The sequence below is a fragment of the Ips typographus genome, linkage group LG3 (genome assembly GCF_016097725.1).
Source record: "Ips typographus isolate SLU linkage group LG3, UJ_Ityp_2.0, whole genome shotgun sequence".
Lineage (NCBI taxonomy): Eukaryota > Metazoa > Arthropoda > Insecta > Coleoptera > Curculionidae > Ips > Ips typographus.
In genome coordinates this window covers 5,423,085-5,437,600 of record NC_138424.1, presented here as the reverse complement: position 1 = coordinate 5,437,600, position 14,516 = coordinate 5,423,085, and the positions used below count along the sequence as shown (strand labels likewise).

Below are 14,516 nucleotides of genomic sequence, written 5' to 3'. Positions count from 1 at the left end.
TTAAAAATATATTTTAAAATGTAAACCAACTTTGTTGACCAACAATATACAAAGTTTCAGAATGTTTTACATGTAGAGAGTGTATTAATACTATACACATATTTATTATATCCATTTCAAGCACTATTTATTAAACTGTAAAAAGCATTATACAAAGAAAAAAAACTATATAAAATATATTTAAATATGTATAAATAGTGTTGGTGTTAAACACCGATACCTTAACAATTAAAAAAGTATATAAACAGATAAAGCGCATATAAGTAAAAGTATATCACTAAAAATTATTTAAAACTTGTGTGGTTTGGCTCGTTCAGCTGCCGCTCCTTTCTCGGTTCAAAAATCTGCCGGGACTCTTTTGCGGTTTCCTGCGGACAGAATCAAAACTACGTCCCACGTTTCGCAAACGTTTTACCCGCCCTACGGAGTCGCTTTCCAGCAAACGCTTAAGCGCGCTGGCCGGACTAGTAGAATCTGATTGGGATGATATCGATGTAGTCGGTGTCGATAATGTGCTCAAGTTCTGCGTGACGGCACGGCGACGCAATTTGACTTGTTCCAAAAGGTCCACAGGCTTCGGCGATGAGACTCTGGCACGGCTAACTGACGATTGTCGGACCTGAAAATTATTTTAGTTAGACGATGTATTTCCATAATGGCGTTTCAAGACAGGAGAATAATTTTTAAGCATTATTTCAAACACCAGAACAACAAACAAGTCAAATAGTATAAACATAAACTTACCGTGGCTTTTTTCAGCTTAACCTTGCGAAGATCATCCACAGTAATAGCAGGACGGCAGTCCTTCTTCTCGCTGATAATACCTAGAGTGCTTTTAGACTTCTTACCCAATGCCAACATAGGTGGCGGTTTATGAATGGCCGGCATTGGAGGAGGAGGAGGCGGAGGTGGAGGTGCTGGTGCTGCGGGGACCGGCAGTGGAGGAGGAGGAGGAGGCGGAATGGTCGGTGGTGGCACTCTAGGCGGGGTTTTTTCAATAGTCAAAGGTGGTGCAGTTTTCAAATTCCGCAACTCGTTTTTGATTAGCATCAAATCGGATCGGACGTCTGTTAGTGTATTTTTGAGCTAGAAATTGATAATTTGCAGTTAATGTTTTTCTATAGTGGTTCACCTACAATCTGCTGCATTTCCAAACCACTCTCGTCAAGTTTTTTATGGAGATCTCCGATTTTTGTGTTGATAGTTGCTAGTTCAGACTTGTATTGTTCGCAATGGCATGATTCTGGAGAGCTTTCTAATAAGCTACTGTGATTTCGGTTAACGTGACAAAACCATGGTAAAGTCTACAATCAATTATGCAATGCAAACTTAAATCATGAAAACGGTTAAACTTACATTTTTTATTTGGACACCTAAGTGGGCGCAGGTATTCATAATCTTACAACTCCATTTTACAGATTCTCTGCTGTATCTAAAAGTTTACCAGTTATCAACCCGTACAGAGTTTACCAGTAGGTATACAGCTAAATTTGTAGTATAATATTTTAATATGTCAATATAATAGTATATTATATAATAAGTGTGGTAAATAGGTTATTACCCCACACGAGTAAAGCTTAAATGATGGACTTAAGTGAAAATTAATTGCACTTTTCTGCAACTGGCTCCGCCCCTAGGGGATGTAAGGAGTTTTGTCATTATGTGCTTTATATACGTACCTAAAGGACATTTCCGGCCAGTGGACAATTTTAAAGAAAAAAAACAAACTTTTTTTTAAATTAAACATTTTCACTCTTGTGCAGTTTGCTCCGCCCCTACGAGGTGTAAGGGATTCTCACTACCGTCGAATGATACGTCATTATATGCCCTGTAAATATACCTAAAGGGTATTTCCGACCGATGGACAGTTTTAGAGAAAATGGACAAAAACTATAGTTTTTCAAAGTTAAACATTTTCACATTTGTGCAGTTTGCTCTGGCCCTACGGGGCGTAAGGAGTTCCCACTACTCTCGAATGATACGTCATTATATGCCCTATAAAGATACATAAAGGGCATTTCCGACCGATGGACAGTTTTAGAGAAAATGGACAAAAACTAGTTTTTCAAAATTAAACATTTTCACATTTGTGCAGTTTGCTCTGTCCCTACGGGGCTTAAGGAGTTCCCACTACTCTCGAATGATACGGCATTATATGCCCTATAAAGATACCTAAAGGACATTTCCGACCGATGGACAGTTTTAAAGAAAATGGACAAAAACTAGTTTTTCAAAATTCAACATTTTCACATTTGTGCAGTTTGCTCTGGCCCTACGGGGCGTAAGGAGTCCCACTACCCTTGAATGATACGTCATTACCCCTATAAAGGTACCTAAAAAACTTTTCCGGCCGGTGGACAGTTTTGTAGAAAACAGACAAAAACTATCTTTTTCCTTGTGTTTTAAAATAATTTTTTTTTTACAATTGTGCAGTTTGTTCTGTCCCTACGAAATGTAAGGGGTGCTTACTACTATCGAAGAATACTTCATTATGTGCTCTATAAAGGTACCTAAAGGGTATTTCCGACCGATGGACAGTTTTAGAGAAAATGGACAAAAACTAGTTTTTTAAAATTAAACATTTTCACATTTGTGCAGTTTGCTCCGCCCCTACGAGGTGTAAGGGATTCTCACTAACCTCTAATGATACGCCATCATGTGCCCTATAAAGGTACCTAAAAGACTTCCGGCCGGTGGACAGTTTTGTAGAAAACAGACAAAAACTAACTTTCCCCTTGTTTTTTAAAATTATTTTTTTTACAATTGTGCAGTTTGTTCTGTCCCTACGAAATGTAAGGGGTGCTTACTACTATCGAAGAATACTTCATTATGTTCTCTATAAAGGTCCCTAAAGGACATTTCCGACCGATGGACAGTTTTGGAGAAAATGGACAAAAACTACTTCTTCAAAATAACAAATTTCCACTTTTATGCAGTTTGGTCCGTCCCTACGGGGTGTAAGGAGTTCTCACTACTCTTGAATGATATGTCATTATGTGCCCTATAAACGTATCTAAAGGACATTTCCGACCGATGGACAGTTTTGGAGAAAATGGACAAAAACTAGTTTTTCAAAATTAAACATTTTCACATTTGTGCAGTTTGCTCCGCCCCTACGAGGTGTAAGGGATTCTCACTAACCTCTAATGATACGCCATCATGTGCCCTATAAAGGTACCTAAAAGACTTCCGACCGGTGGACAGTTTTGTAGAAAACAGACAAAAACTATCTTTTTCCTTGTGTTTTAAAATATTTTTTTTTTACAATTGTGCAGTTTGTTTTGTCCCTACGAAATGTAAGGGGTGCTTACTACCATCGAAGAATACTTCATTATGTGCTCTATAAAGGTACCTAAAGGATATTTCCCACCGATGGGCAGTTTTGGAGAAAATGGACAAAAACAACATTTTCAAAATAAAAATTTTCCAGTGCAGTTTGCTTCGCCCCTACGAGATATGTGGTTTTCAGTACCCTCAAATGACACGTCATTATGTGCCCTATAAACGTACCTAAAGGACATTTCCTGTCGGTGGACAGTTTTGAAAAAAATGAGTAGAAACTAGTTTTTTTTAAATAAAAATATCTACTTTTGTACAGTTTGCTCTGTCCCGATGAGGTGTAAGAGGTCCTCACTACCTTCGAATAATACGTCATTATGTGCCCTATAAACATAAAGAACATTTCCTGCCAGTGGACAGTTTTGGAGAAAATGGACAGAAACTAGTTTATTTTTAAATTCAAATGTCTACTTTTGTGCAATTTGCTCTGTCCCGACGAGGTGTAAGGAATCCTCACTACCTTCGAATGACACATTATTATGTGCCCTATAAACGTCCATAAAGAACATTTTCGGCCGGTGGACAGTTTTGGCGAAATTTAAGAAAAACCGAGCCGATGAGGCGAGGTTTGCAATCAATTGAGGGCGGTAATAACCAAATACCACACGTATTATAAACAATTCTTTATCTACAGCGGTAACCAGAATACACTTGAAATTCAGATGTCAGTGATTCAAATACAGTGCGTTTTTTTTAACGCGCAACATAGGATTTTACGTGTTAAATTTTTAAGCTTATGTTGGACCATGTTATTTTGGAACTACAGGTATAAAACTTGGAAGATGTGTCTTCAGTACCATGAAGCTTAAGTAAGACCACCAATTCGGTCTAAAAAGTGTTTACAAATTAGCAAAAAGTCATCTTTTTTGAAACATATTTTATCTTTCCATATTCCCTGTATGTATGTTTACCTGCTATCTGCCCTGTCAGTATCAAAAACAACACCTACCATACATACAGGGAGTATAAATATTTTCGAAAGAAGATGACTTTTTGCTAGTTTGTAAACACTTTTTAGACCGAATTGGTGGTTGTACTTAAGCTTCAGGGTACTAAAGACACACTTGTCAAGTTTTACATCTGTAGTTCCAAAATAACATGGTCTAACATGGGCTTAAAAATTTAACACGTAAAATCCTATGTTGCGCGTTAAAAAAAACGCACTGTATATTTCAGACATGTATCTGTTTTACCTTTAAAATCAGTAAGTACACCAATACAAGCAACATATCAACAACTGTCAAAAATAATATTACCGCATTGCACCTACTGCACGCATATCAGTGCGGAAAAGTAGACTTTTGCACTGTTGTAGATAAAAGTAAATAATAAAATGCTTCTCAAATGTATTGAGCACCCTGTATGTAGTACGTACCGTTTAAGTCGACTTAACATAGTTTCATACGTTCCTATTCGAGCAGACACTGATCTACGATCAAGAACGGAATCATCCAACAACGATCTACGGTTCAGATCATTGTTTGACACGCAATTAAATGTTCGAGAACGATTGAGCAACCTGTTGCACTTGGGTGTTATTCTGTTTGAAAATTACACAAAATCATATTTTCAAACGGTTAACAACCTTTAACAGTAACTTCATACCTCACATGTTTGCGGTTCCGTAATAGTTTATTGCTATGTGTCAAAACTTTATTTTGCACTTTATCGGTCTGGGGTGGTGTATTCAAATTAACGTTCTCAAATCGACTTTTCACTCCTATCGATATTCGATCAACACTTTCGTTAAATATTTGTTCCTTAATTGTGTCTCGACTGAAAACAAAATAAACTGCTCAACAGAAAGATCGCACCGATTTTTTTTTTAGTTCATCTGGACATTGTATAACCAAATATAGTAAGATATTGCTTATGGGAAAAATTCTCTCCTATTTTACTTACTACGCCTAATATAATAGCATTTATAAAAACACGATTCATATTTTCCTATGAGATCATTTTTGGAACAAAACATGTAGTTCGGATATGGATTACTGTCCCAGGTATTGGGGGATGTTTCAGTTTTTAGCCGATAGATGGCAAAATAATTCATATATTATATTTTAAGTATACAGATGTCGCTAAGGTATTCCGCGATCTTCCAGGATGGAGAATTTAAAAACAAAGGAATGGCTTACTATAATATGCGAATTCAAACATGCGAGTATTTGAAAAATAGATAATTAACCAAAAACATACTTGAAATGACGATTCATGAATGAAAAATACCATAAGAAACTATCTCTTTTTTTCAAAGGAGCAATGAACCTAATTATTAAATTATCTACTCATTATGACATTTCAATTGCTTAAAGTACCAAGTAACACAACTAGGTATATTTTTTTGACAAGTGTGACACATCATTAGTTTTGGAAGATCTGTACCTACTAAAAAACAAAATAAAAAGTTTAGGTCCCTATTTGAATATTTGAAGTTGATGCTGAAAACTAAAACTAAAGGCACTTAAAAAGTGCCTCCAGAAAAAGAAAAATCAATAATAAAGTGGTAAAACAATAGAAAAGAAATTTGACTTTTTCGGGGTTTTTGTCTGATATCTCAGGATGTAATTAAAATGTTTTGAATTTTTTTTTACCAAATTATTTATCAATAAAATGCGCTCATCTTTGCTTCCATTTAACTAAAGCTCTATCAACTATACTTTCTGAGATAGCAATGCTAATGCATCGAATTTGTAACACCCTTTATATTCAAAAAAAGTGAGTGGTGAGATCTTTTTGTTGAGCAGTTTAGTTGAATTAACCAAAACACTTAATTCTACGTTACTTACAATAATGCTCGGTCTGGAGTACCATTATTTAAAACACCACCCGATTGCAGCTGCAAATTATCTATCTTAACACTTTCCAGTTTAGTAGCTGGGGGATCAATAGGCGTAGAACTCCAATGTATATTCGGTTGGTAGCATGAGAAAAGCGACGGTTCTTCCATATTTTGTTTCAATCCAAGTGACTTTGTCTCCAAAGCTAACTGAATCACATCCATGTCTTTGAGATAAGGGTTTAACTTAATGTGATTTAGATGTTTTTCTGTGCTGCTATTTTTCCGGTCCAAATTTTGGGCTAAAAGGCTTGACATTAGTTAACAGTTTATAATAATTTAGATAACGTAGGTAATTACTTGATTTGGTCCTGTTAGAGATTTTTGGAGTTTCTACAATTAATTCTTTCAAAGTTTCATCATTGTCATAGTAAGTTTGGGTAGATTTGTGGACTGTCTGTGTTTTTGCACTAACCTGTCCTGTTTACCATTTTTTAAGTTAATACAGCCGAGGAAAACAACTCGAATTTACCTGATGGGGTACTTGAGCTTCGTTTCAAATAGTCACGACTCTTAAGTAATACATTAGCAGCACTTCGAGGAGTCTCCAAGTTATCAAACAACAAATTTAAGTTAGTCACGTTCAACGTTCCACTTAAATCTCCATTCTGTCTATGAAAACTTCGTCTTTTATTTATTGGCGTTTTGTATAAAGAACAGTTGTTAGGATTATACTCGTCAGAAAGTTTGTCCATCGATTTCTGAAAAAAAAAAAACTTGGATGCATGGATGTTAACCAAAATTGTACAGTGTTACCGATCGGAATGGAATTCGCACAGGAGTTTCCATTTGAAATGAGTCTTTAGTACATACGGGAGTTACATTAATGCCCGCCATAATTTGATCAGTGTTGCACCCAACGTGAACACTCCCCTTTTTTCCTGAACTCCAAGGATTGTTTGGTTTACGATGAGATTTTTTTCTCCTTGGCATAGCGGAACTAAAGGTCCAGTACTGAACACATCATCGATTAAAACTCTCAAAATATACGCTATTTAGTAAAGAAGGCATAGATAAAGGGACTGGTTAAGGTATAAAAAAGGATAAAATAAACATTTAAACTATACTACTGGACCTGAACATTTACGATAGTTGTACAGGGTGTCCAAATAAGAATGGCTGGCTTTTGTGACTAAACGGTTAATCCTAGAGCTTCTGGGAAACATTAAGAAAAGCCTAATAAATTGCAAAATAGGTTCAATTTCGAAAAACATTCACACAAGGGCGTAGATTGTAGTAGGTCTTATATGACCTCTAGGTAAATAACTAGTAAATTACAAAGACTGTGTTTCTGGCAGTTCATACTTTGACACCGTTTTTCTCCCTGACTGAACCATATTTTGTAATGATTTTTTAAGGTTATTTGATAGAAAATTTGATGAGGATTTCAAAAATGAACTTAAAACAATAATTTTCTTTCCCCAAGTGGGTTTTACAGGCGAATTTGTCCCTGACGGTTCTTTAACTTGTGTCCAAATTTCAGACCACAATTTTAACTGATTCAAATATTTGTTGCACCAAACCAGTTTTTCCTAAATAACTCAAAAACAGTAAAAGATAAAAAAAAAACGAGAGATCAAAAATGTTCCTAATCAGCTCCTTAACCCAAAACCGTAAGTTTGTAGGACCGTTTTTGCTTCCAGTATGCAGCGTGTGCAAGAAAAGTATGCTGCTTTGCTATTTTTGTCACCCTGTAAGCAATTTTTCAGATAGAATTTTTTACTCTATACCACTGGAAAGAGGAGCTCAAAACGGTTCTTTTAAGTAGTTGAACCCCCAAAAATAACTGAGTAACAGGATGTTCAAATTACGAAAAGTTTGCAAGAGACCAAAAATGTTCCTAATCAACTCCTTAACTCTGCACCATAAGTTTGTAGGACTGTTTTTGCTTCCAGTATAAAGGGTATACATGAAAAGTATAGTGATTGGCTGTTTTTGGTCACCCTGTACGCAATTGTTAAGATAGAATTTTTTGCTTGACAGGCTGGTTAATTTGAGTGGCTCAACCTCCCTGAACCCCAAAAATACCCAAGTTACAGGGTGCACAAATTTCAATATATTGGGTATGAATGGGCATTATACTATTACTATTTTAATGTAAAAAATACTTGTTTGTAATTCTGGGAGTTCAAAGTTCAACCTGTCCCTTCCAAGTGTGTATAAAAGGTTTTCCACTAAAACTCTAGTTTGGAGTAAAATCTGCTTAAAAACTAGCAACTTAAATGTCCTAAAAATGCTCTTGAAACATTAAACACGGCTCTACGGTGCCCATAATTAGGTATATGACTTGAGATTTAATAACATAATCAACCCTCCCTACTGGCTGTTTTTATAGGTTTTCTGTTGGCCAAATATAAACTTAATGTATTTGAACACTGAATTTTTGTATTATATAGTTTACTTACCCCTGCTTTAAGTAAAATGTGAATAATTGATTGTACACTGATAAAAATAACCACTTTTGTAACTGAAAATATTACTGGTTTATTGTTTACATTTTGAAAATTCAAATTCAAACTGACGTGTCAGGTGTTTAACAATGCTTATACTCATTTGAAACATAAGTACCGATCGCAAGTCAAAAATGTTGACTTTCGATAGCGGATCACATGGTTGATGCCTTGAAAGCTGCATTCATTGCCACGTGACTGTCGTCAACATAACTTAGAAAGGTAGTTAAATGATTGAGACTAAGTGCAAAAATGACAGCAATATCCAAAAATGACAGTGACAGCGTTTTGTTTTTATTTATTTTTTACAACAAAAAATATTATAAATTGGAAAAATATTAAAAGGCTGTAAAAGGTAAATAACTATGTTTTCAAGTAGCTTAGTATTTATTCATTTTTTTTTTCAACAATTCTAGTTTTAAAGTATAACCATTTTTGAAAGAGTGGGAAGATGGGGCCTCCACCTGTAGTAACTGGGTTGTCTCCAAATGAAGGACCTCCAGGCACAAGAATCAAAATACGGGGTGAACATTTGGGAAACTCACCCCAAGACCTTATCGGGCTTAAAATTTGTGGTATTGACTGTCTCTTGACTGCAGAGTGGAAGTCACCCACTAAAATTGTAGCTATCTCAGGTCCAATCAAAGGCAAAGGTTGGTATTAGTTTTGTCTATAGTAATTGGTCACACATTAAATTTAAAAGACACCATATAGATGTTTTACATAATTATTTTTTGAATAAAGTATAGAGTGGTATAGAGGTTACTGAGGAAATAATTAAGATAATGAGAATTATTTTTTTATGGTCAACTAACTGTATCAAGGCAGGAGCCAAAGTTTGGGTTGATTGATTGCTATGTTAATTTTCCGAAATGCAGAGGTGTTTTTATTTTATACACTAGTAAGGTAAACTCTGGTACCTAAACCTTCTAATGGTTTGAATTGGCTTTGAGAAAACATATATCACTAAGGAATGACTAGAGATGGAAAAGTCTCAGAAATTTATTTTTGGTGAAAATGCTAAGAAAATTTAAGGAATTTTAAAAGAATTCAAGAGAATGATGAAGAGAAGGCTCATTAAAAGTAACAATTCAGGCAATCTAATTTGCGAGGTAATTTGGACTGATTGGAAATTATAAAATGCCAAGTAGGTAGATGTGTTTCTTGGAGAAACCACACTATAAGTAGTATTTACAGCTCCATGGAGCAAAATTTTACAGTTGAGAAGTTAAGGAACATTTTAATACTTTACTTGCATAATGTGACAGCTGTCATAACTGTCAAAACTCATGCACTAGTAACCTGAATGTATAAAATGCCAAAAAGACGTCTCTTACTTGATACGCCACTTAACATCCCAACTGTCAAATTTTGCTCCATATAACTATAAGTACAATGTATATATATAATATATAATATTATTTATATCACCTATTTTTGCTGTGCTGTAAGATTAGATGTACTGATTAACAAGTATAAATAGTTAGACAAGTTTCTTTCGTTTAAGGGCTAGTACTTTCACTCTCTGCGAACAGACCTTCTGTCATTTCTATAAAAATTAGCTTAAGCATAAATTTATCCAGAGATGAAAGTACAGGCCCTTAATAGTTTGTTTAATGAAAATGCATTCCTCAAAATAATATGGTGTTTTGAATTTGTTTGTGCTAAGTAAATTTAAAGACAATGCTTCAGATTTTATGTTTTGATTGTGGTAAAAGGCAAGCATTTATTCACAACTGACAAATAAAAATAAGCCTAAGAGAATATTTTCGGTAGACTACTGAGAATTGAATGAAGAAGAGATATTCAAAATTCTGAGAAAATTTGTAGGACATTTTCAATAATTACCGTTTTCCGTGAATTCTTCCTGGAGAAAATTATCTATGGATGACTAGCTCAGTTTTTTCTGTTTTTCAACCTAACGTTGAATAAAACAAAATTTATTATCGGCAAGTATATTTCCGGTTGTGTGAGACATTTCTGGTTATGGAGCTTTGTAGAAACATAAGGAACAAAACTCAAAAAACTGAGATAGTCATATCCTAGATGATTATTAAACCGAAAAATCCATTCTGTAAATGAAATATTGTGCAATCGGCCTGATAAATATAATTATTGCTGTCAGAGGTCAAAATAATTTTAAGATACAAAAATTAAATGAATTGTAGGGGATGTAATTGTGACTACAAGATCAGGAGGGATGGGAACCTGCAATGTGACATTTAAAGGCTATCACATTGCCACAATTGGTCCTTTAAAAGAAAGTGCTGTTTGGGTACGTTATTTTTTTCTAACTTTACTCAACTCAGTAATATGGGAATTACCACTTTAAGGTGGAAGAAACAGAATCATTCTCTTGGGGTAGACACTCGTTATCACCTAGTGGTTATCAGCAAGAAGATCCTTTAGGTCTATCAGTTGAAGATACTGAAAAGAAAGTTTCTGAAGATGACCTGTTGCAGTTTTATCCCAGCAAAAATGGGGATATATCCAGTGATAGTTTTTCACCTGGTTGGTTCTTGCTTGAAAACCATCAGGCCACCACTTTTAATGACCTGCAAGCAGGTTTGTTTGAATCGCATCATGTGTAAGCAAGTGATATCACCGAATCACATTAGGTTTGGTGCATTTAAGAAGAAAAGTTCAAGGACAAAAGGAAGGTCAGCTGTCATTCCTCAAGTCAAACATAGGGGCGGTTATGGATCAAATTGACACTCTGGTTACTCTCAAAGATCGGTATGAGACTGATTTACCGAAATTCGGAAACGAACCCACATTAAAACTGGAAAAGGCTATTAAGGAGAGTGAACATGAGGCTAGGAAATTGTTTGATGATGTGCTCAGTCGCAAAGACCGAGCCGAAAAAACTAGGAATGCTTTAAATGTTTTAACAAGGTAAGACACACACTTTGTTTAATTTTATATGAAAAACAGTTCTGCAAAATTAATAATCACTAACAGTTTCTATTGAATTAATACTACAGTTGAATATTGAACCACTCTGTCTATTGAATTGAAAATTTTCCTGTATATTCTTCTAAATAATTTTTCCTCGGATTTTTTACAAATGAATTGTCCTGCTAATTATACTTATTTTTGGATATAAAAATTGGGGATCCGGGGAAAAATCTTTACGTACAGCATCATAAACCAATTTTACTACTTATTTTTGCTAAAATAAGTACCTTATATCCAAAAAGAGAAGTTTTTTTGGCTAATTTAGTGGACAGACGCTGGAATTGTAGGTACGACAAAGAAAAACTGTGTATTTGAAAGTTTCCTGTTGCTAGAAAATATAGAAACCATAGCACTGGAAATATTGGTGAAATCGGTAAATCTGTTTTTACCAAAGCACTTCCAATAAGCAGTAAAAGAAGATTTTAAACCCAATCTTTTGAAAACTTATATCGACGTAGAAATTTGTGGTGGCTGATTACTAGCAAAGGATTTTATACATCTTATATCTACTTTTCGGCAGTCTGTAATTTTCTAACAAATTTTCTTCATGATCTGCATCCTCTAAATCAGCATGGGTCATACTGAAATTATTAGTTATATTGAAGATCTCTGATTAATTCATTTCTACTTTTTGGTAACTACTTTCACAGTATTTGTTTTCTGTGAAATTAATGAGTTGAACAACAAACCTTTTTAAGTTGAGTGTTAAACTTCTAACCTTCAATTGGAGACAGTTTTATTTCGAAACGTCAAAAATTAAACCAAGAAATGCTCAAGTCAGCAAAAATTAAATATTTTTAAAACGGTGTTGGATTGCCTATTAAATTCAGTAGCTCTTACGGGAAGCAAGATCCCTGTATAGGGAATCGAATGTTGGACATACTGTATAATGTAGAATGTTTTTATGTAATTTTCAAACCAACTGAGATAATCCACTTACCCCAAAACACCCTGCACAAACAAAACTATAAACACTTGCTCTTTTTCCAGATTTCGCTTTCTCTTCTGCCTCCCTTGTGTAATAGATAGGAACATCAAAAAAGGCGATTACGATATAGTGATAAACGACTATATCAGAGTTAAAAACTTGTTCCACAAAACTGATATTCCAATATTCAAAACTGCACTAAACGAAGTGGAGAAGCGGATTGTTGATCTCCAGAAAAAGCTTCACCAGGACTTGCAAACGATGCCGATTACGGTGGAACAACAGAAGAGGCTGATTCGATACCTGGTGAACTTGGACGCCCCCGTGGATTCTGCATGGGACGCTATTAAAGCCCGCTCGGAATACATCAACAAGAAGTTTAGTTTGATTTACGATTACCACAAGTCGCTAGATAGAACCGATGGTTTGAAAACACCTAAAGGATCGAGTGGATCCAAGTATTCGAAGTACAGCAAAACTCCAAACACTGAAGTGGCTGTTATACCTGCGTGTGTTAATTTTACTGACGAAATTTGTTTGAGTATCACCGAAACTTTTCCAGATTTGTGGAAAATTGGACAAGCTTACTTTTCGGGTGAGTTACAGGTTAAAGTAGAAGCTGGCCGACAAGTGGAATACAAACACATGGTAATGAATGTTATGGAAACTTTTTGTAAATACGTCCGAGCTAGTTTGATCCCCAATACTTTGGAGAAGAGTGAACGATCCCAGTTTGGATCTTTTGTTACTCCTGATCGCGAAGAACTCGCACTGTACTTACCAGAATTATTACAGTCGGTGCGAACTACTTATTCCAGTTTAATTAAACTGGATTTACCTAGTGATGCTCTAGATATTGTCAATTTACTCCTGTTGGATTTACGTATACACTGCATGAGTGTAATCCTTCAGCAAGCTACAGAACAGACTAAGCAGTTGAACGAAAACTGGAAAATTAATTACAGCGGAAAATACACGGGAGTAACGGAATTACCGCTGAAATTTTTGACTTTAATTGAAGACGTGGTAAATGTAGTGAAGGACAGCGCCTTGGTAACTGAAATACGTGAAATCAGCCTGCTCGATAGCCAACAAGCTCAAAAAGAAACGGAGAAGCAAGTGAATAACTTGCTTACAGCCTTCCATAATGTCCTGAACAACTTATCACTAAGTGAAGACTATGATGATGATGAAGGTCATGTAGTATCTCAACTGATAGGAACTCCAGTTAGTTCCCATAAAACTAGTAGTCAAAGCAACATTCCAATATGGGAACACAGGCTTCTTATCACATTATCTAACTGTCTTTTTACTAAAACGACCGCCCTAAAAATTATAGGAGACCAATTCAAAGAGCACAACTTTCCTTCTTTGACTATCACTCTGGAAAGCGCCCACACTAAACTAGAACACTTAGAAAAGTCAATTTTGGATAAATACCTGGAGCAAAAAAGCGATCCTCTAGTGGGAACCATCGAACCTTCAATGTACTTAGGAAGATTCGATTGGCACCTCACCATACCTCCAACAGACATCCGGCCCTACGCTAAGGAATGCATCAACAATCTTATAAACGTTCACTCGGAGATTATTCACATTTCTCCCACTTTACTGAGGGCTGTATTGCCGCAGGTGGTGGAGACCGTTTCTGAGGAGTTGTACAGATTGATGTCGTGCGTCCAAAGGTTTTCCAGAGAGGGTGCAGTCCAAGCCAGAGCCGATATTTTGGCTTTACAGGAGTTCCTGCAGGATTACACTACGGAGAAGGCAAAACAGTATTTTGCTGAAGCTGTCGATGTGGTGCCTCAAGTTGATAGGACCGATGAAATTATAATTGAAGATATATTGAGACAGTGCAAGGCGAGGATGAAAATACAAGTGTTATGTTTACGCAACAAGCAGTAAGTGTACATAAAGTAAGTGTACGTAAAATATGTCAAGATTTATTTATATTATTTATTAATACTTAATATACACTTTTAATATACTGTCTTGAAACTAA

General features: G+C 35.5%; 2 protein-coding genes across 4 annotated transcripts; one reads left to right on the top strand and one right to left on the bottom strand.

Annotated features, from left to right (window-relative positions):
* Nucleotides 1-101: 101 nt before the first annotated feature.
* LOC145726249 (uncharacterized) lies at nucleotides 102-8,716 on the bottom strand. 3 transcript variants are annotated; one of them, XM_081975263.1, is made up of 12 exons: nucleotides 8,584-8,716; nucleotides 6,935-7,132; nucleotides 6,651-6,879; nucleotides 6,479-6,598; nucleotides 6,129-6,420; nucleotides 4,945-5,115; nucleotides 4,715-4,879; nucleotides 1,357-1,432; nucleotides 1,137-1,304; nucleotides 745-1,086; nucleotides 425-619; nucleotides 102-368 (listed from the first exon to the last, which is right to left on the bottom strand). In XM_081975263.1, the coding sequence occupies exons 2-12, from the start codon at nucleotides 7,109-7,111 to the stop codon at nucleotides 285-287; spliced, it is 2,019 nt and encodes a 672-aa protein (XP_081831389.1). In that variant the 5' UTR covers nucleotides 7,112-7,132; nucleotides 8,584-8,716; the 3' UTR covers nucleotides 102-284. The 3 variants fall into 3 exon arrangements, with proteins under 3 accessions (XP_081831389.1, XP_081831387.1, XP_081831388.1); XM_081975261.1 differs by having other exon boundaries at nucleotides 102-619; XM_081975262.1 differs by lacking the exon at nucleotides 8,584-8,716 and having other exon boundaries at nucleotides 102-619; nucleotides 6,935-7,180.
* Nucleotides 8,717-8,853: 137 nt separating this feature from the next.
* Sec5 (exocyst complex component secretory 5) lies at nucleotides 8,854-14,516 on the top strand. The gene is made up of 6 exons (XM_081975260.1): nucleotides 8,854-8,983; nucleotides 9,045-9,281; nucleotides 10,797-10,903; nucleotides 10,962-11,193; nucleotides 11,247-11,523; nucleotides 12,577-14,516. The coding sequence occupies exons 2-6, from the start codon at nucleotides 9,080-9,082 to the stop codon at nucleotides 14,417-14,419; spliced, it is 2,661 nt and encodes an 886-aa protein (XP_081831386.1). The 5' UTR covers nucleotides 8,854-8,983; nucleotides 9,045-9,079; the 3' UTR covers nucleotides 14,420-14,516.

Excerpts from the sequence above, each read along its gene's own strand:
- LOC145726249 (XM_081975261.1), bottom strand. The coding sequence starts at position 7,111 with ATGCCAAGGAGAAAAAAATCTCATCGTAAACCAAACAATCCTTGGAGT. Across the intron at positions 6,599-6,650 it reads AAGCTCAAGTACCCCATCAG|GACAGGTTAGTGCAAAAACA; the intron begins GTAAATTCGAGT and ends AATGGTAAACAG. Across the intron at positions 1,087-1,136 it reads GTTTGGAAATGCAGCAGATT|CTCAAAAATACACTAACAGA; the intron begins GTAGGTGAACCA and ends ATCAATTTCTAG.
- Sec5 (XM_081975260.1), top strand. The coding sequence starts at position 9,080 with ATGGGGCCTCCACCTGTAGTAACTGGGTTGTCTCCAAATGAAGGACCT. Across the intron at positions 10,904-10,961 it reads TAAAAGAAAGTGCTGTTTGG|GTGGAAGAAACAGAATCATT; the intron begins GTACGTTATTTT and ends TACCACTTTAAG. Across the intron at positions 11,524-12,576 it reads GCTTTAAATGTTTTAACAAG|ATTTCGCTTTCTCTTCTGCC; the intron begins GTAAGACACACA and ends CTCTTTTTCCAG.